General features: G+C 42.8%; 2 protein-coding genes across 3 annotated transcripts; one reads left to right on the top strand and one right to left on the bottom strand.

Moving 5' to 3' along the window:
• Nucleotides 1-8,219: 8,219 nt before the first annotated feature.
• On the top strand, nt 8,220-13,245 carry LOC125508841 (pre-mRNA-splicing factor 38). Its single transcript, XM_048673636.1, has 6 exons — nt 8,220-8,669; nt 8,777-8,898; nt 9,028-9,118; nt 9,576-9,705; nt 9,788-9,873; nt 12,568-13,245. The coding sequence occupies exons 1-6, from the start codon at nt 8,380-8,382 to the stop codon at nt 13,031-13,033; spliced, it is 1,185 nt and encodes a 394-aa protein (XP_048529593.1). The 5' UTR covers nt 8,220-8,379; the 3' UTR covers nt 13,034-13,245.
• A 131-nt stretch (nt 13,246-13,376) lies between these two features.
• LOC125508840 (RNA pseudouridine synthase 4, mitochondrial) lies at nt 13,377-20,455 on the bottom strand. 2 transcript variants are annotated; one of them, XM_048673634.1, is made up of 10 exons: nt 20,069-20,455; nt 18,515-18,586; nt 17,498-17,638; nt 17,365-17,412; nt 17,196-17,273; nt 16,579-16,692; nt 16,384-16,476; nt 15,304-15,415; nt 14,188-14,234; nt 13,377-14,100 (listed from the first exon to the last, which is right to left on the bottom strand). In XM_048673634.1, the coding sequence occupies exons 1-10, from the start codon at nt 20,405-20,407 to the stop codon at nt 13,738-13,740; spliced, it is 1,407 nt and encodes a 468-aa protein (XP_048529591.1). In that variant the 5' UTR covers nt 20,408-20,455; the 3' UTR covers nt 13,377-13,737. The 2 variants fall into 2 exon arrangements, with proteins under 2 accessions (XP_048529591.1, XP_048529592.1); XM_048673635.1 differs by lacking the exon at nt 17,498-17,638.
• Between the last annotated feature and the right edge of the window lie 631 nt (nt 20,456-21,086).

A 21,086-nucleotide genomic window follows, 5' to 3' on the forward strand; every position in this document is an offset into this window, starting at 1 on the left:
CCCAAACCTGGACCTAAGCCTGAAACTGAGTGCTTCTACTGCAAGCAGACTGGTCACTGGAAGCGGAACTGCCCCAAGTATTTGGCGGATAAGAAGGATGGCAAGGTGAACAAAGGTATATGTGATATACATGTTATTGATGTGTACCTTACTAATGCTCGCAGTAGCACCTGGGTATTTGATATTGGTTCTGTTGCTAACATTTGCAACTCAAAACAGGGACTACGGATTAAGCGAAGATTGGCTAAGGACGAGGTGACGATGCGCGTGGGAAATGGTTCCAAAGTCGATGTGATCGCGGTCGGCACGCTACCTCTACATCTACCTTCAGGATTAGTATTAGACCTAAATAATTGTTATTTGGTGCCAGCGTTAAGCATGAACATTATATCTGGATCTTGTTTGGTGCGAGACGGTTATTCATTTAAATCAGAGAATAATGGTTGTTCTATTTATATGAGTAATATCTTTTATGATCATGCACCCTTAAAGAGTGGTCTATTCTTATTAAATCTCGATAGTAGTGATACACATATTCATAATGTTGAAGCCAAAAGATGCAGAGTTGATAACAATAGTGCAACTTATTTGTGGCACTGCCGTTTGGGTCATATCGGTGTAAAGCGCATGAAGAAACTCCATACTGATGGACTTTTGGAACCACTTGATTATGAATCGCTTGGTACTTGCGAACCGTGCCTTATGGGTAAGATGACAAAAACACCGTTCTCCGGTACTATGGAGAGAGCAACAGATTTGTTGGAAATCATACATACAAATGTATGTGGTCCAATGAATGTTGAGGCTCGTGGCGGATATCGTTATTTTCTCACCTTCACAGATGACTTAAGCAGATATGGGTATATCTACTTAATGAAACATAAGTCTGAAACGTTTGAAAAGTTCAAAGAATTTCAGAGTGAAGTGGAAAATCATCGTAACAAGAAAATAAAATTCCTACGATCTGATCGTGGAGGAGAATATTTGAGTTACGAGTTTGGTGTACATTTGAAACAATGCGGAATAGTTTCGCAACTCACGCCACCCGGAACACCACAGCGTAATGGTGTGTCCGAATGTCGTAATCGTACTTTACTTGATATGGTGCGATCTATGATGTCTCTTACTGATTTACCGCTATCATTTTGGGGTTATGCTCTAGAGACGGCCGCACTCACGTTAAATAGGGCACCATAAAAATCCGTTGAGACGACGCCTTATGAACTGTGGTTTGGCAAGAAACCAAAGTTGTCGTTTCTGAAAGTTTGGGGTTGCGATGCTTGTGTAAAAAAGCTTCAACCTGATAAGCTCGAACCCAAATCGGAGAAATGTGTCTTCATAGGATATCCAAAGGAAACTATTGGATACACCTTCTATCACAGATCCGAAGGCAAGACTTTTGTTGCTAAATTCAGAAACTTTCTAGAGAAGGAGTTTCTCTCGAAAGAAGTGAGTGGGAGGAAAGTAGAACTTGATGAGGTAACTGTACCTGCTCCCTTATTGGAAAGTAGTACATCACAGAAACCAGTTTCTATGACACCTACACCAATTAGTGAGGAAGCTAATGATGATGATCATGAAACTTCAGAACAAGATACTACTGAACCTCGTAGATCAACCAGAGTAAGATCCGCACCAGAGTGGTACGGTAATCCTATTCTGGAAGTCATGCTACTAGATCATGATGAACCTACGAACTATGGAGAAGCGATGGTGAGCCCAGATTCCGCAAAATGGCTTGAAGCTATGAAATCTGAGATGGGATCCATGTATGAGAACAAAGTATGGACTTTGGTTGACTTGCCCAATGATCGGCAAGCAATTGAGAATAAATGGATCTTCAAGAAGAAGACTAACGCTGACGGTAATGTTACTGTCTACAAAGCTCGACTTGTTGCAAAAGGTTTTCGACAAGTTCAAGGGATTGACTACGATGAGACCTTCTCACCCGTAGCGATGCTTAAGTCTGTCCGAATCATGTTAGCAATTGCCGCATTTTATGATTATGAAATTTGGCAGATGGATGTCAAAACTGCATTCCTGAATGGATTTCTGGAAGAAGAGTTGTATATGATGCAGCCGGAAGGTTTTGTCGATCCAAAGGGAGCTGACAAAGTGTGCAAGCTCCAGCGATCCATTTATGGACTGGTGCAAGCCTCTCGGAGTTGGAATAAACGCTTTGATAGTGTAATCAAAGCATTTGGTTTTGTACAGACTTTTGGAGAAGCCTGTATTTACAAGAAAGTGAGTGGGAGCTCTGTAGCATTTCTGATATTATATGTAGATGACATATTACTAATCAGAAATGATATAGAATTTTTGGATAGCATAAAGGGATACTTGAATAAGAGTTTTTCAATGAAAGACCTCGGTGAAGCTGCTTACATATTGGGCATTAAGATCTATAGAGACAGATCAAGACGCTTAATTGGACTTTCACAAAGCACATACCTTGACGAAGTTTTGAAAAAGTTCAAAATGGATCAAGCAAAGAAAGGATTCTTGCCTGTGTTACAAGGTGTGAAATTGAGTAAGACTCAATGCCCGACCAATGCAGAAGATATAGAGAAAATGAAAGATGTTCCCTATGCTTCAGCCATAGGCTCTATCATGTATGCAATGCTGTATACCAGACCTGATGTGTGTCTTGCTATAAGTCTAGCAGGGAGGTACCAAAGTAATCCAGGAGTGGATCACTGGATAGCGGTCAAGAACATCCTGAAATACCTGAAAAAGGACTAAGGATATGTTTCTCATATATGGAGGTGACAAAGAGCTCATCGTAAATGGTTACGTTGATGCAAGCTTTGACACTGATCCGGACGATTCTAAATCGCAAACCGGATACGTGTTTACATTAAACGGTGGAGCTGTCAGTTGGTGCAGTTCTAAACAAAGCGTTGTGGCAGGATCTACATGTGAAGCGGAGTACATAGCTGCTTCGGAAGCAACAAACGAAGGAGTCTGGATGAAGGAGTTCATATCCGATCTAGGTGTCATATCTAGTGCATCGGGTCCAATGAAAATCTTTTGTGACAATACTGGTGCAATTGCCTTGGCAAAGGAATCCAGATTTCACAAGAGAACCAAGCACATCAAGAGACGCTTCAATTCCATCCGGGATCTAGTCCAGGTGGGAGACATAGAGATTTGCAAGATACATACGAATCTGAATGTTGCAGAACCGTTGACTAAGCCTCTTCCACGAGTAAAACATGATCAGCACCAAAGCTCCATGGGTGTTAGAATCATTACCGTGTAATCTAGATTATTGACTCTAGTGCAAGTGGGAGACTGAAGGAAATATGCCCTAGAGGCAATAATAATGTTATTATTTTTTTTCCTTATATCATGATAAATTTTTATTATTCATGCTAGAATTGTATTATCCGGAAACATAATACTTGTGTGAATACATAGACAAACTAAACGTCACTAGTATGCCTCTACTTGACTAGCTCGTTAATCAAAGATGGTTATGTTTCCTAACCATAGACATGTGTTGTCATTTGATTATTGGGATCACATTATTAGGAGAATGATGTGATTGACATGACCCATTCCATTAGCTTAGCACCCGATCGTTTAGTATGTTGCTATTGCTTTCTTCATGACTTATACATGTTCCTATGACTATGAGATTATGCAACTCCCGTTTGCCGGAGGAACACTTTATGTGCTACCAAACGTCACAACGTAACTGGGTGATTATAAAGGAGCTCTACAGGTGTCTCCAAAGGTACATGTTGGGTTGGCGTATTTCGAGATTAGGATTTGTCACTCTGATTGTCGGAGAGGTATCTCTAGGCCCTCTCGGTAATACACATCAAATAAGCCTTGCAAGCATTGCAACTAATGAGTTAGTTGCGAGATGATGTATTACGGAACGAGTAAAGAGACTTGCCGGTAACGAGATTGAACTAGGTATTTGAGATACCGACGATCAAATCTTGGGCAAGTAACATACCAATGACAAAGGGAACAACGTATGTTGTTATGCGGTCTGACCGATAAAGATCTTCGTAGAATATGTAGGAGCCAATATGAGCATCCAGGTTCCGCTATTGGTTATTGACCGGAGACGTGTCTCGGTCATGTCTACATTGTTCTCGAACCCGTAGGGTCCGCACGCTTAAGGTTTCGATGACAGTTATATTATGAGTTTATGAGTTTTGATGTACCGAAGTTAGTTCGGAGTCCCGGATGCGATCACGGACATGACGAGGAGTCTCGAAATGGTCGAGACATAAAGATTGATATATTGGACGGCTATATTCGGACACCGGAAGTGTTCCGGGTGATTTCGGAGAAAACCAGAGAGCCGGAGGGTTACCGCCCCCCCGGGAGAAGTAATGGGCCATATGGGCCTTAGTGGAGAGAGAGAAGGGCAGCCAGGGTGGGCCGCGCGCCTCCTCCCCCCTGGTCCGAATTGGACTAGGAGAGGGGGGGGCGCCCCCCTTTCCTTCTCCCTCCCCACTTCCTTCCCCCTCCTAGTAGGAGTCCTACTCCTACTAGGAGGAGGACTCCTCCTTGGCGCGCCATAGGGCCGGCCTCCTCCCCTTGCTCCTTTATATACGGGGGCAGGGGGCACCCCTAGACACACAAGTTGATCCACGTGATCGTTTTCTTAGCCGTGTGTGGTGCCCCCTTCCACCACAATCCTCGATAATATTGTAGTAGTGCTTAGGCGAAGCCCTGCGACAGTTGAGCATCAAGATCGTCACCACGCCGTCGTGCTGACGGAACTCTTCCCCGACACTTTGCTGGATAGGAGTCCGGGGATCGTCATCGAGCTGAACGTGTGCTAGAACTCGGAGGTGTCGTACGTTCGGTACTTGGATCGGTCGGATCGAGAAGACGTACGACTACTTCCTCTACGTTGTGTCAACACTTCCGTTGCCGGTCTACGAGGGTACATAGACAACACTCTCCCCTCTCGTTGCTATGCATCACCATGATCTTGTGTGTGCTTAGGAATTTTTTTGAAATTACTACGTTCCCCAACACATGCATCTAGTGTATTAAGTTCATGGAAAAACGGAGCAATGCGATAAGAACGATGACATGACGTAGACAAGATCTATCTATGTAGAGATAGACATTGTCGTTTTATCCTTAGTAGCAACGATACATACGTGTCGGTTCCCTTCTGTCACTGGGATCAAGCACCATAAGATCAAACCCACTACAAAGCACCTCTTCCCATTGCAAGATAAATAGATCGAGTTGGCCAAACAAAACCCAAATACTAGAGAAGAAATACGAGGCTATAAGAGGTCATGCATAAAAGAGATCAAAGAAACTCAAATACTTTCATGGATATAAAAAGATATAACTGATCATAAATTCAAAGTTCATCAGATCCCAACAAACACACCGCAAAAAGAGTTACATCATATGGATCTCCAAGAGAACATTGTATTGAGAATTCAGCGTGAGAGGGGAAGCCATCTAGCTACTAACTACGAACCTGAAGGTCTACAAAGAACTACTCACGCATCATCGAAGAGGCAGCAATGGAGGTGGTGAACCCCATCCGAGATGGTTTCTAGATTGGATCTGGTGGTTCTGGACTCTGCGGCGGCTGGATCAATATTCCGTCGACTCCCCTAGGGTTTTGGGAATATTGGGGTGTTTATAGAGCAAAGAGGCGGTCTGGGGGGCACCCGAGGTGGGCACAACCCACCAGGGCGCGCTAGGCGCGCCCTGGTGGGTTGTGCTCTCCTCGAAGTACCCCCTAGGCGCAACCAGGGCCCATTAGGTGTCTTCTGGTCCATAAAAAATCTCTGTAAAGTTTCGTGGCATTTGGACTCCGTTTGGTATTGATTTACTGTGATGTAAAAACATGCAAAAAACAACAACTAGCACTTGGCACTTGGCACTATGTCAATAGGTTAGTACCAAAAAATGATATAAAATGACTATAAAATGATTATAAAACATCCAAGATTGATAATATAACAGTATGAAATAATAAAAAATTATAGATATGTTGGAGATGTATCAAGGCCTCATCGTTCACGGAAGTTAATCCGGCGCGGACAAATACGAGATCTGTAACAGGAAGATATCCTTGCGTTTGGAGATTGCTTAACTGGAGGCGTGGAACCGAGTAGCTAGCCCAGTCGCCCGGGAGAGGGCCATGAGGGCGCTGACCATTTGACCCAAAATTTCTTTGGTTCGATCTTTGGCCTCTTGCTTTGGATGGATTAACCACCCGTCGCGCTCCTGACCTGTTATATGGGGACGCTTTCTGGTCCCAGGGGCGTTTCTGTAAAAGAGCGTTGGACTGTCTGCCTCCTGATGAGCGAACGGAAGTCGAGGGTTGTCTTTAACCCTTGATAAAAATTAATACTAAGGGTCCTACAATGACTTGACGGATTAGGAGGTCATCGGCGGCCGAACTGTTAAAACAACCGAACAAGGAAGGGGTGAAGAACTCGCCTCGCAAGCCAAAGACTTTGGGGCACACAGGGTGGCCGACAATTACGAACCCCGGCATTGGATGCTAGTTCGGGGGCTACTGAAGGAGACCTGGACTAGGGGGTCCTCGGGTCGCTGCCTCATCTTTCATGGGCCGGACAGGTGGGCCGCACTACAATTGCTGGAAGACCGGACTACGAGGCAGTGTCGTATTCGGACAGGAGATTTTGGTGTGTCCTCCAAGTCAGGATAGGAGATTCGACATGTTATTTCCCTTGTTGTAATCGACCATGTGTAACCCTAGTACCCCTTGTGTCTATATAAACCGAAGGGTTTAGTCCGTAGAGGTTAGAACAACAACCATCATCCTACTAGCCTAGGGTTTAGTTCATCTGATCTCGTGGTAGATCGACTCTGTAATCATCCTATACACTTCAATATAATCAAGCAGGACGTAGAGTTTTACCTCTTAGAGAGGGCATGAACCTGGGTAAAAATCGTGTCCTTCGTCCCATGTTCCCCATTGATCCAAGATCCACAGCTCGGGACCCCCTACCCGAGATCCGCCGGTTTTGACACCGAGAAGCACCAAAATCATTCTATGTGGTATAGACTAAATTATGGCGACGAAGAGGTCCCGTTCTACGGTGCCCCTGGTACCCCTTATATAACACATGTTATGGAAGACCTCCAATGTTGGTGCATTGGAGGCATGCAGGGATAGGAGTCGACCCGGGTGTTGATATACAACACGTTTGACTTCTTTTTCCTATCCGTGAGTGTTTCCTAGTTCCATTGGCATTGTATGGTGGCAAGTCTCCTCATGAGGCGATGGCAATCCTCCTAGGGTAGGTTGGTTTTCTTGAGCTTTGTGGGCCCACTTGGGTGTCAAAGGGATGCATGCCGATAAGTACTTTGACTCATCACCGACAAACAAATGGTTCCCCCGACATTTTCTTTGGCTTGCTGATGCGTGCTTATCAGATCCAACAAATGAGATCATGCAAAGAGGTAGGTCTTCTCCGCTCGTCACTTCACTTCCGTTAGTAGTGGGGGTGGTGCTAAATAACGTCTTCTTCTGCTTCGATGGTCAGTGCGCTGCCCGTTACAGAGACGAGATCAGGTGGACATGTTTTGGAAGCAGCGAGAGTTTGTGTGTCGTAGTCTAGTCGATGGTGCTTCGGTATCAATGCCGTAGATTTGGTTATCTCGTCGACTCGAGCTGACGTCTATATGTGACCGAGCCACCATCTTCTACTCATCCAGTCCGTGGATCCTTTGGGATCAATGTCACCGACACTTCCCGGTTGTGTGTGTGGATACTACTTTCTTGTTTCATTGACAATGCGGAACTCTGGCGTGACAACATCGTTGAGCATGTGTGGGACGGAGTGGCCGGAGGATTCTCCCAGAATTGGATTGTATCTTATTATTCCTTTAGTACATTTTTCTTATAATGCTGATGTTTCATTAATGCAAAGATTTGTCTTTTTAACAAGAAGAGAAAAGAGTGTAAAATCATGTTATTTGAAAGTGTAATACTCCCTCCGTTCCGAATTACTTGTCTTGGATTTATCTAGATACGGAGTATCTAGACTCTCCGTTCCAAATTACTTGTCTTGGATTTATCTAAATCTAGATAAATCCAAGACAAGTAATTCGGAACGGAGGGAGTAGAAGGAAAAGAAAAATAAACTGCATTGTACTTCCTCCGTAAACAAATAGAGCGTTTAGATCACTTTGTTCTTTGTTTACAGAGGGAGTATTTTGGTGCCGGTGCCAAGGTCGGTTCAAAAGCTCCCGCGGGGCTGGCTGTCTACTATAGTCTAGGGTTTTGCCCGCAAACCCCAATTCCAGTCCCCGTCCCAGTCCCAATCCTAATCCCGCCCCCACCAGCGGAGCGGCGTAGCCGCCGCCTCGGCCGCCCTCGGCGCCCGCGCCTGAGAGCCGGCGACGATGGCGAACCGCACGGACCCCCTGGCCCGGAGCATCCACGGCACCAACCCTCAGAACCTGGTGGAGAAGATCGTGCGGGCCAAGATCTACCAGAGCAACTACTGGAAGGAGCAGTGCTTCGGCCTCACGGCGGAGACCCTGGTCGACAAGGCCATGGAGCTCGACCACACCGGCGGCACCCACGGCGGCAACCGCAGGCCGACCCCCTTCCTCTGCCTCGCCCTCAAGATGCTCCAGATCCAGCCCGACAAGGAAATCGTCGTCGAGTTCATCAAGAACGAGGACTACAAGTAATTCCCTCTTTAACGTATTCGTCGATTCCGTCCTCTACCTCTACTGCTTCTGGTAGGCATTGAATTGAAAAACCGATGCCCTTATCTTGTTGTTTCTGCTCTAGGTATGTCCGGGTTCTTGGGGCCTTCTACCTGCGCCTCACTGGCACCGTCGCCGACGTTTACCAGTACCTCGAGCCGCTTTACAACGACTACCGCAAGATTAGGCAAAAGCTCAGCGATGGAAGTATGCACTCCAAATTTACTTCTTTTGATATCACATTGTTACTTATGCTGGTAGCTAGCTAGGTGTATGAGATGTCAGATTTGGGGGTATGCGGTTATTTTACTCATTGATCATCTGTATTCGTTTCAGAATTCACGCTGACACACGTTGACGAATTCATTGACGAGCTCCTGACCAAGGACTATAGCTGCGACACTGCCCTCCCCCGCATTCAGAAAAGGTTTGATTTTCTCTGTCCCAAACTCTGCCGTGCAGTTGAAATTTATCTTGTTTGCGACATCTGCATCTACCCTGCCATCTGCTACTGCTCAATTTCTCGCTGATGTTTTGAGACTAGCGACATCTTAAAAAGATAGTTAACCCTTTTGAGATTGAAGCTGTTCACTGTTCTCTGTGTTAAAGATTGGAGTTGTTGATTGTTCCCTCTCTGTTAAACGCATACTCCCTCCGTTCCAAAATAGATGACTCAACTTTGTACTAACTTTGTACTAAAGTTAGTACAAAGTTGAGTCATCTATTTTGGAACAGAGGGAGCAGTTGTCATGTGTGTTTCAGTAATATGTTTTTGGTTTAGAGATATTTTCTTTTGACCGCTAGTCAGTAATCTTAAATACAGGTTTGCCTCTTGATGTGCTCCAGATGCTTCACAAATTCATTTTTATGAATATTTTCAACAGATGGATCCTTGAAGCTTCTGGAACTCTAGAACCTAGAAGAAGTGCACTTGAAGACGATTTTGATGAAGAGGAGGAAGATAAGGAGGATGGACAGCCTATGGACGTAGACGAGCCTAACACTCGTGAAAAGGTGAGCATACTTGCTAAATGATCTAAATCAATTCGCCTAATTTGTTGACCAGAGGTGTTGACTTGTTTTAATGTGTTAACAGGACCATCTTCGTGGAAGGAGCCCCACCAAAGAACGGGATAGGGAAAGGGAGAGGGACAGAGACAGGAAACACGAAAGGCATCACAGGTATCTGCTATATATGAATTGCTTGTTACGTAGATGGTTTGTCAACGACTTATCTATTGTTTCTTGAAATGCATCTGTACTGCTCTCGTGCTTAAGGAAGAATCAGGTGTGAGCTGATTGGTTAATATTCATCGGATGCCAAGTTTTTAGTACTCTGTTTACTGTGTGCTTTGGGAGTTCAGGCCAAGGGATGTTCTGTTTTCTTATTGGTTAAGGGTCCAGAAGTAACCTATGTTTCACTGATTTTACATTGATAAATGTTGGTGACGTCATGCTTAAGACATATTAACTTAGAAAATATATACTTAGAAGCCCTAAGCATTTTGCTATCTTGGTTTTGTTAACTGTAGAATATATATAGGAAAATTACCACATCCGTGTAAGCTATCCTTTTCATACATGGACGTGACTCAATAACACAAGACCAACAAGCAGAGTAAGAGCTTCTGGGGCAGCCATGCACGAGCAGGTTCACTTGTCTTGTATCACTGCACAAGACTGAAACAGTGACTTTCTCTTTATTTTCTTTTGATATTGTATTTCTTTTAGTTATAGAGATTGTACTGGAAGCTGTTGCTGTATCATTGCAGCGTTGCATTGCATATTTGCACACTTAGTACTTACTGCCATGGCATGTTAATGTCAAGAGCCATTGGTTGATGAGCTGCTTCCTACAGTGAATGTTTGTGGCCCTGCCAGGTTTCTCTGCACTGATAGTGTGCAGTTGAGAAGTATGATGTGCCAAACAGATTTAAAATCACAAACTGGTCCAAATTTGAAATTTTCGCTTATTGAAATTTGCTATCTTATTCGGATTTATGTTAAACTTTATCATATCAGTTTCATCACATCCTCCATTTTTCTGCCGCTTACAACCTTTTGAGTTTTTGAAATGAAGAGCTCTTGCTTGTTTTTGTATCTGCTTTTATAAAAACATGTAAGAAGCCTGTTTTAATCGTGTCTAAAATGTATAGAGCCTCATAGAATTTTGTAGCGGTGCCAGATGGGTTTGCCAACGAGTTATTGTAAGTGTTTTCCCCAAAGCTTAATGTGCCTAGCATGCATATTGCTCTTGCATGAAAGTAAAAATCAGATAAGAGCCAAAGGAGCTTATATTCATTTCCGGCAAGTTTTGAGTATGATGTTGATTTACACGCTCTTTGAGAGTTCAAGTCACCGATGTTCTATTTCTTCTTACTGGTTAAGGGCATAGAAGTAATCTCATTTTTTTTTCATGTTGATACATCATACGTATTAGTGATGTCATGCGAAGCCACATCAATTTGGAAAATATATACTAAATTAGAAGCCATAAGCATTTTGCTATCTTGGTTTTGGCAACTAGATTATATCCAAAATGCAAATAATCTGAGAGCAGAAATTGCAAATCATTGGAAAGTATGCAATGTAAAAATGCTAAGAAGGCCAAAGAGCAGCGCAGGAGCTTTTATTATACTCCCTCTGTCCCATAATGTAAGATGTTTTTTGACACTACACTAGAGTGAAAAAACGTCTTACATTATGGGACGGAGGGAGTAGTTGTTTAATCCTGGAGATCATACTGGAAGCTGATGCTGTAGCATTGCAGTTGCATTATTTTGCATACTAGAGTTACTGCCATGGCATGTTAATGTCAAGAGCCATGGTAGGCAAGCTGCTTCCTATAGTGAATAATCATGGCTCTGCCAGGTTTCTTTGCACTGATAGTGTGCAGTGAGAAGTATGATGGACCAAACAGATAGTTCTTATCCACAGTGGTTCAAATTTGAACATTTTGCTTATCGGTTTTGTTGCTCTTGTTTAGTCCATGTTAAGAAGCCTTTCTTTCATGTATAAATGTATAGAACCTGATATAATTGCATAGCTAAGCTTGATGCTCTGCCTAGATAAGATCAGTTTGAGATTTGTTTGTTCATAACCAAATGAAGAAAAGGATTCGGTCATTTTTGGAAACTCACTTTTTAAGGATGTATTGAGATACTGCCTAAGGGTTTAACTTTGGATTATGTCATAAAGAACTGTAATGATTTTTTTGATAGCTGGTCATGTTCATTAGCTGTGCACAAGTGTACGATGTTCTTAACATTGAGCTACTTTCTAAGTTCAGTAAACTACAGTTATTGTTATGGTTTCCCCTTAAGCATCTGTGTGAACTTTTGCCCATTTTATAGCCTGTAATTTTGTAGACTTGTTGTTTGAGAAAATAAACTCATATGGTGGAGAGTACTGTAGGTGCTTGCGTAAAAGTAATTATGTGAGTCAAAATATTTTATCAGGGTTGGACAGATTTGTTTTAGGAATGGAAGCCTGATAGATGTTCAAATGTGATAAGATCTTAAAAAAGTACCTGCTTTGTAGACATATCTTTCTGAAGGCACCAGGTCCATTTAATTGTCATGTAAATGGATTTGATTATTTGGCCAGAGGTTTTTCATAGGTATGGGGAATGGGGGCAATTGCTGAATAACTATTGATCCCTTGTTTCTCGGCATGTTTTGTCTATGGTTTTGAGGTGCTGACATGTGACTAAATGATCTGTAGTTTCTCAGCATGTTCATTCTGTGGTTTGAGGTTACTGACATACTTATGAAAACTTGGTGTGATGTTTCTCTGTGATACATGCACTAGCTATCAGTGTGTTGATTTGGTCTCTACATAATGACTGCCTGTGCCTTTTGATCTTTGTTTTTCCAGGGACCGAGATCATGACAGAGATCGGGATCATGACAGGGACTATGGAAGAGGCCGGGAAAGAGATCGAGACAGAGATAGAGGCCGTGAAAGAGATAGAGAGAGGGATAGGGAACGAGACCGTCACCGCATCCGAGATGACGATTACAACCGAGATCGAGACCGGGATGGCAGGGAAAGGGAACGCCGGGACAGAGACCGTGGCAGGCACAGGAGTCGCTCAAGGAGCAGGAGCCGGGATCGGCGTGAAAGAGACCGTGAAGTGGGAGAGCTCCGTAAGAGGCGTGGCCGTGGTAGTGCCAGTCCTCCTCGAGGGCGTGCCGAGGATGGTCCGAGGGAGGAGCCTAATAAGAAGAGAAAGGAAAAGAAAGAGAAGAAGGGCAGCGGGAACGGTCCAGATCCTAATGATCCAGAGATTATAGAGATGAACAAGCTGCGTGCATCGATAGGGTTGGGACCACTGAAGTAGTGGCACATTGCTGTAATGTATTTTGAAGCTCCAAGCTTAAAACCAACAAAGGATTAGCTAGCATTTTTCTTTTAACACTGCAAGCTTGTCAAAATACCCTGTAATGTAACTTTGGCGGTTTGGCCTGCTTTTCTGGCTCTACCTTCCACGGTCTTTTTTGCATTTTTCTTGAGACACAGTGAAGGCTGATGAAGGAAAGCATTTGATTTCAACTGTATTGTGTTGACAAAATCGACTAGATATTTCTGTTCAATAATTTGTCATATTTTAGTGAATAAGCTGCATCCTGTGCAATAATCGTGCCAAGATGAGATGTGCAATAAGCTGCATTTTGACCATGATATTGGTCAACTGTGTCATACAATTTCATGCTCAGTGATTGCTTCATACTTAGCTGACAAGATGTTAGATACATATAAGATCGTTTATAGATCACTAGTGATCTACTATAAACGATGTTGCCGATTGAAAACAATGTAACCATTAAAGTACATCCCTTGAGCGTTAAGGCTCCAAACAGAAAATGAAAATGTGGTGGATAGTGAATTCCCTAACAAAAAGAAAAAAGGAACCGCTGTCACTGTGCTATAGTACTAAAATGAGATCTTTTGGTCAACTTCTGTGGCTGTAGTCTTGAGCAACACAGCATCTGTATCACAGTAGGTCGGCGTAGAGAACGGACAGACTCAGACGCCACTCTTCGATTACTTGTCAACGGACTTCAAAACCTCCCAGCTCAGCCGCATGTGCAGCGGCAATGGAGCAACGAAGCTGAGCTTCTCGAGACCCGAGAAGTCACGCTCGGCGTCTTCAGACTGCAACCCTTGGAAGGCAGTTGAGATATCAGGGAGCATCATCTGCTTGCAGTGCAGATGCAACTGAGGCTGCTCCTCCGCGACGCTCCCGCCGCCCAGGACAAGGCCAAAGGGAAGCCTCTGCTTCCTGAGCAGTTCCTCGTCGACGGTTTGCGGCACGGGAAGAGGCGTCCAGTCCTGGTGCGCTTGCCGCCCGTACTTGTAGTCCCCTACGATCGGCGTTCCGAGAACCTCTGCACAGTGGACTCGGAGCTGGGCGGGTTTTCAGGAGAAATCAGGTTTTCTAGTGGTGAGTGATTCTGATACTTTGTAAGATCTTTGTTCAGGGATTGAAATTACCTGATGCTTTCTTCCAGTAAGAGGAAATAGTTCCAACCAAGTGAACCCTACAATCATTAGCAAACCCCAATGATATAGAATGATGATGGTTAATACTTAACACTCCATGTCATATTGGCATTCTTTTTCTTGGTTTGTATACTCATCACTCAGGGCAATCTAAAGATCACACTGTAATGCTAGAAAAACATACAGAGCAATGTTGCCATATGAATATTTTACTTTTAACCCATTTTACCTTGCTGCCTATGCTCTGGTTTTCACTAACTGATTTTTTTCTCCACATAACATTTCACACTTGTTTGATGCACATCCTTCCCAAAATGTAAGGCGCACTTGACTTCTCACGGTCTTTGAAGCACAACTTTGACTACTACTCCCTCCCTTCACAAATATAAGATGTTCCAACTTTTTTGTGAATCGGATTTATATAGACACGTTTTAGTGTGCTTGTTCACTCATTTCAATCCGTATGTATTCCATATTGAAATATCCAAAACAACTTATGTTTGTGAACGTAGGAAGTGCTATATAACAAAGTATACATATTGGACATATATGAATGGTATTTGTTGTATTTATCCTGCAAAATAATTTTATGCCCTATGTCTTCATACTAATTTCATAAACAATACTGTAAACAAAAATCGAGTCAAAATCATAGACTTAAGACCATCAAAAGCTAAGCGCACCTTATATTTTGGGAGGGGGGAGGGGGGGGGGTGCCTTTTAACTGGAGTAACATAATGCTGTTACCATTTTATACAGTATATTGTGATGCAGCGGAACTGCAAATTGATGTCATGCATAACTGCATAAGTTCTAATGTAATTTATCATTATCTACTGGTAAAAGGTAACGTACTCATATAAAAGTGTGTCATGTTGAAACTAAATCGGGGTAAGTCTGTTTCTCATCACTATCATAAGTCTGCACGTGACTTGTAGTGTTTGGCATTCTTACACTACTGGTCATACTGATTCCGTTATGGTACTGAATTATCATATCATATGTTCAGAAGAACTTGAGATCTTGACATAAAACTGCTACCAGTAATTTACTTTGTAAAAGAAACTAATGTTTGTTTTTCAACAGACAAGATTATTGTTCGCCTACCTCGGGGGCAAGATTCAATCACTCTGTATTCTGTCAAAGCATCCTGAACAGACGTAGTATTTGGACCAGCTCTAACTGTCAGACGCTCAGACTTGCCATCTTGTAATAAAACCTGCAAAAAGCAGACCTCCATAAAATAATACGACATCCGCTGATTTCTATCGTGGCACCCATGCCTTTTAAGATTATCACCTTTTAATTTTGACCAACAATGTCCCCAGCAATGTATAGGTTTCATTGTACAAAACTTGTACCATCAGATTTGTATTTCAAAGTACTTCTAAAAAAACACTCGACGCTCTGGGAATGAAACCTGAAGGCATTGCCTTTTAGGTCGAGGAAAGGTCCTGAACACTGGCTCCACCCACTATGGTGGCGCAATTGGTGATCTGACACGCATAGGGAACAAACTAAGCGAGGGGCCTTTTTTGTGAGAACCGGCCTGGTTGGCAGCCCCACACCTGGAGGTCTTACCACCATGTTAGATGCACGTTCTCTTGAAGTACTTCTCAGGTAGTCACGATTTTGCAGTTATTAAACAATCCAACAATATATCATACACGAAACTAATGGTCATCACAGTCACGCGAAGCTAAACCACACTTCATACAAATAAACGAAGGGATACAAATCACAATAATGATCAAGGTATTGGATGAACAAACGACGTAAGAAAGAACAAAGAGTTCTGAGCATGAGATGGATAAAATGACATGTGACTGAGGAATATCCAACTTGCGGATAGAGGAAATTGCCCCATACTCCTGTCATTTACTAAGGTCGCAATCTCCCACCTACAGTACACAATTCGGTAAATACCAAATGTGAAATTCTATAATTGAATCACCTGTCTACACTCAATTAGTTTTCTATTATTTTAAAGTAAAACAAATTTATATCTTAACTTATGGAGGAAAAAGAGGATGTGTCTTCTTGTTAAGTAAATATCTATTGTATCTGACTTGAACTCATTGTTTATTTCTGGCTACATCTCTTGTCAGTGAAGTTGCACGTTTCAAAACTATAAAGAATATTTTTGCTAAATAGAAACAGCAAAGGAACAACGCATATTCTACAAACCTTCGCAAGTGGAGCCGAAAGTAAACCCTTGGGATGTCTAGGTGTTCCCATAACAAGTGCAACATATTTTCGTTGCAATACTTGTTGAGTACCCTTCAACATAAAATATATGAGTATCAAGATAAGTATATAATATGGTGCGGAATTCAATAGGAGCATTGAAAAACACAGTAGAAGTTACACTGAACTACTTACATCAGCTAAAGCATCAGCAGTTTTCTCACGAAAGATAGCATGCAAAATGGAAGCACTAAGTTGAGTCCTACCCAGAACAAGGACGCCGCTACAATCCCTATCAAGTCTGTGGACCTGAAAAGCAAATGAGGGCATCAGCAAACATGCAACTCTACGTATATCAACACAAACAAGTTGTTTATCCAAATATAGCAATACTACAAATGGAAAGAGATCTTGAATAATTATACAGAATATATTACTTATCGAAAGTATATAGTACAGTCTTAATTTACATGAATGTAAACATGAATTACCAACAGAGACTTACAAGTTTTAGTTTGAATCAGAATACAATGTTCACTGAATTGAGATAGGTCTACCTTGACAAATACAAATTCAATCTTGTGCTCCTCTCAAAAAAAAGTTTAGTAGCACAACACTACCCTAATCATTATCTTCTCAGAATGCTTAGGGTATGCCTTTATCCTAATTATTACACTCACATCAATGACAGGCGATTCTATACTCCCTCAGGAAGTACTTTTTTTCCCAAACGAAGGAGATACAACAGGCAAAACTTCCATGCTTACAGCCTTTGCTACAAGTGAGAAACAACTGAACTGTACCGAACTCACCAGGCGAGGTGCATCAGAAGAATTTTCTTCGAACATCGGGGCAAGCACATCTATACTGTTTTTTATGCCAACACCACCCTCCAAATAGAGAAACAAGAAAACCTTTATTATGCACTGTAAAATCTTATGAGAAATCAGGCAAAAATTAAGCCTGCATAAATTCACCTACTTGAACCGGCATTCCAGGGGGTTTGTTGACCACAATGATGGCTTTATCCTGAAAGAATTCCAAACACCAGCAAACATTATTTACCACCCAAATCAATTAAAATAATCTTTTAAATACAAGAATAAATCAAGACCTTGTAAATCTCAAGGCTACGTAAAAAATCAATCTCATTCCTGTTATCAAATTTCCTGGCCTTCTCAGCAACAGGAGATTCTTGAATATTAACAGGTAGAAAGAGGGTATCGCCAGGTACTAGGTGATCTTTCGCCGAAACCTTCAACAATGAAACAAAGTCACATACTGCCAGAGCACTCAGGACCAGTAAAAATACATGCTCTCTTATCTCATCAGGCATGGTACCAACTAAGATTTACAGTGCTATATAATCTCATCCCACATCCTATAGTGGTACCACATACTCCCTCTGTACCACAATACTTGTCGCTGGGGGAACTTGTACTGATTTCCCCCAGCGACAAGTATCCCCCAGCGACAAGTATTGTGGTACAGAGGGAGTATGTTTTATGCAGTAACAAAACCAAAACACAGAGCATATGTCAAGGAAGAATCAGGCCATGTAGTATGGGACAATGTGATATGATGGATGAAGAAATACTGGAAACACCCTTAAAAAAATACTGGAAACACAACATCATATGGAGAAGGCAGGCGAAAAAGGGAAAATCGAGGCTCAACGAATTCTTTCATATTTACCCGAGCGACCATACAGCAAAGAGTATGAACATTATATGTCTGGTTCCAGTAATGACTTCCAGTAATGACAGAAGTATGAATGCGAATGACTGATACATTGGGTTTTAGTGTTTTACACTATCCCTTGGGCTGGTATTGCTGTTATATGTGTCATTATCTGGTCATGTCGACTGGAGTGGTTATATTGCATTTTAGAAACAATGGTAACAAGTTACCAGGTTTCTCAGTTAAGTATTACGTAAAAATAGGTGATGTTCAAATTTATTATCTCACTCGACAAATTCAGTTAATACCATTATTCATGTATTTGACTGATGAGTGTGTATGTGTCTGCAAACCAGAAAAGTACTAAGTATAATGAGCTACAAATGATACAACACAAATATTTCTAATTTAGACTGCTAGGTATATCTAATTCACACATTGTATTCGTTACCCTTCTCAACCGGAATTGCTTAGCACTAGCATCTGTGGAAGATGTCTCAGCAGTCACAGCATTCTTCTTAACCTGTCAGTCACCAAACACAATTAAGATCTTCTTAATATTCTTTCTATTTTATCGCTCATGGAGAAAAATAACTAATATCACAGTAGTCGTTAAGAAAGCATACAGTTTACGGTATTTAAAATAAAAAACATAGTAGATTTCTAATCTACTGCAGTTTTAACATGCATTTTCAAACAGAAGCCTGCTCTAGATTGTTCTTAACCAAGATTAAAAAAAAAACAAAAAAAAAACTTGAGTACCTCAGACCTACAAACAGTATCCAGCAAGAACGCCTCATGTTCTTGCATGAATACTCAGTTCACAAAAAAACTCTGTCTGCACAGTTTTCCACCACCTCAAGTACATATTGGTGGTAAGTGGTAACAAAACGGGAACGCTTTGCTCTTTGGCAAATTTGTGCATGAGCAATTGTTTATATTTTTAAGTAATTCTTGCTGCAATTATATTTAAATAATTCTAGTAACAATTCTAACCAGCCTTCAAATGTTGATGGCCTGATGACGTTTTTCCAAATGTTGGTATATGAATCTTGTTGAAGTGTATATGTGGATGGCCTAGCCCTTTCCATAAGTTCAGACTTTTGGTTGTGTTGGCTAGTGCATGAAGCTTAACATGGTATCAGGGCCAAAGGTCTTGAATTCAAGCCCTGGCTTTCGCAATGTATCCAAAAAAATTGCTGTGGCCCCCTTTGTGTCCATGTATAGGCCTCTTGAGCTATACCTTGGTGGTGTGAATTGCCTAACCCTTTCCATCAGCTCGGACTTTTTGGTTGTGTTGGCTAGGGTATGGAGCTTAACAAATCTCTCAGTTTAATAAAAAGAAGCATGCCATTTTGAATTAAAAGAGGAAACATACTTCCAAGCAAATATGTGAATCATACAGTGTGCAGTGTATTATTTCAAGAATGCTGAGATGATAAGTTGATAACTATATCATTTATCATCTGGTAGTTTATGAGTGCAAGTGCATGCACACAAGGGCCAAACTTACACCCAGTAGGAAAAACTAAAAATATCTGTTGATCAGATACCAATCTATTCATGAACTACCAAGTGAAACCTCCACCACTTGCTTTGTTTGGAAGTGCAACAATATATAGAACAAAAAAAAATGCAAAGAAGACATAGCACGCCACATAATTGCTGGACAGCAGGAGCCATCCTTCCAGCCAACAGGCTAGAGAAACTAAGCCTGCACTGCTGCCTAAAACGAGCCATCTCAGCTCCGATCAGAGAACTGGATTTTGAGGTACTGTAAGTAGGGTATTCTATTGAGAACAACTCCAACGATTGTGTTTCCTTCAGTAGCCTGAGGTTCTGGATAAATAAGGTCTTTTGTGCATGCAAGTGCAGGAATTCAACTCAGCGACCACACAATAGGAGCGAGCAATTAGATGATCGTGTAAAGATTAGGCAACAAACTCCTTTTTTCCATAAGAGGAAGCAGTTCACTGGCGCATTTGGTCGAGCATGTGGTGCGCACCTTGCGGAGGCGGAAGAGCTTCTGCACCAGCGAGGCGGGCAGGTGGGGGCAGCATCGCCGGACCCATCTGATGGCGGTGGAGTTGGAGCTCCCTTCTATCTCATCTCCTCCCTGCCCTCGAAAAATGGCTCTCGCAGCGGCGGCGGCATCGACCGGCGTGAACGGGGGGAGCTCCATCCAGCGGTTCTTGTTCCCCTTGTCCGGCCGGCCGCTCTCCTCGCTGGTAGAGTCTAGAGCTTCCTGCCTCGCTGCTGCGGTGGCTAGGCCGGCGTATGGTTGCTGCAGCCTTGCCACCGCGCCGCCGGCCGCCAGCCTTCGGAGTAAGAGGAGCGCCGCCATTCTCGTTGTCGAGCCGAGAAAGACTTGGTGCCTTTTCTCTGGGTATTCCTAGCCGTCGGATCCATTTGTACTCATCAAACGAGCCTCCAAATGTTACTTCCCGCCAAAAACAAAACAATATTTGCGTGAAATGTTTATATTTTAACAGCACGTAAGACATAATGATTGAATTGCTCCCTGATTTTTGAGATATAATGAATGTAAAATAATAAGACTAAAATGCATCATAAGTCCTAAAACCGAGGTGTGTCAATTTAGTCCTATAACTTTTATCCGTATATTTTTAGTCTTATAACTTTGAAACTGTAGTTTTTGGTCCTAAAACTATTGAAGGTTTCAGTTTAGTCATATAACTTCAAAACTGCAGTTTGGGGTCCTAAAGCAAAGATTGAAATACGGGAAGCCCAAGAAAGCCCGCTCCTCTCCCTCCCGACCGCGACCGCGTCGCCCCCGCGAGCGACCGGCCGCGCCCAACCTCCTCTTCCGCGCGTCTCCCCCCTTCCTCCCTGCCGCCGTCGCTGGCGCCTGCCGCGGGCCTGGCCCGGGCGATGTTGGTGGCGGCGGCCCCCTGGCTTTTCCCCTCTCGGGTATCCTCCGGCGCGGGAAGGGGCGATTCCGGGCGGCGGTCCTGCGCGGCGGCGGGGGTTCCTAACACGAGCGGGGGCGGGCTACTGGGCGG

This window comes from Triticum urartu, chromosome 5 (genome assembly GCF_003073215.2).
Source record: "Triticum urartu cultivar G1812 chromosome 5, Tu2.1, whole genome shotgun sequence".
NCBI lineage: Eukaryota > Viridiplantae > Streptophyta > Magnoliopsida > Poales > Poaceae > Triticum > Triticum urartu.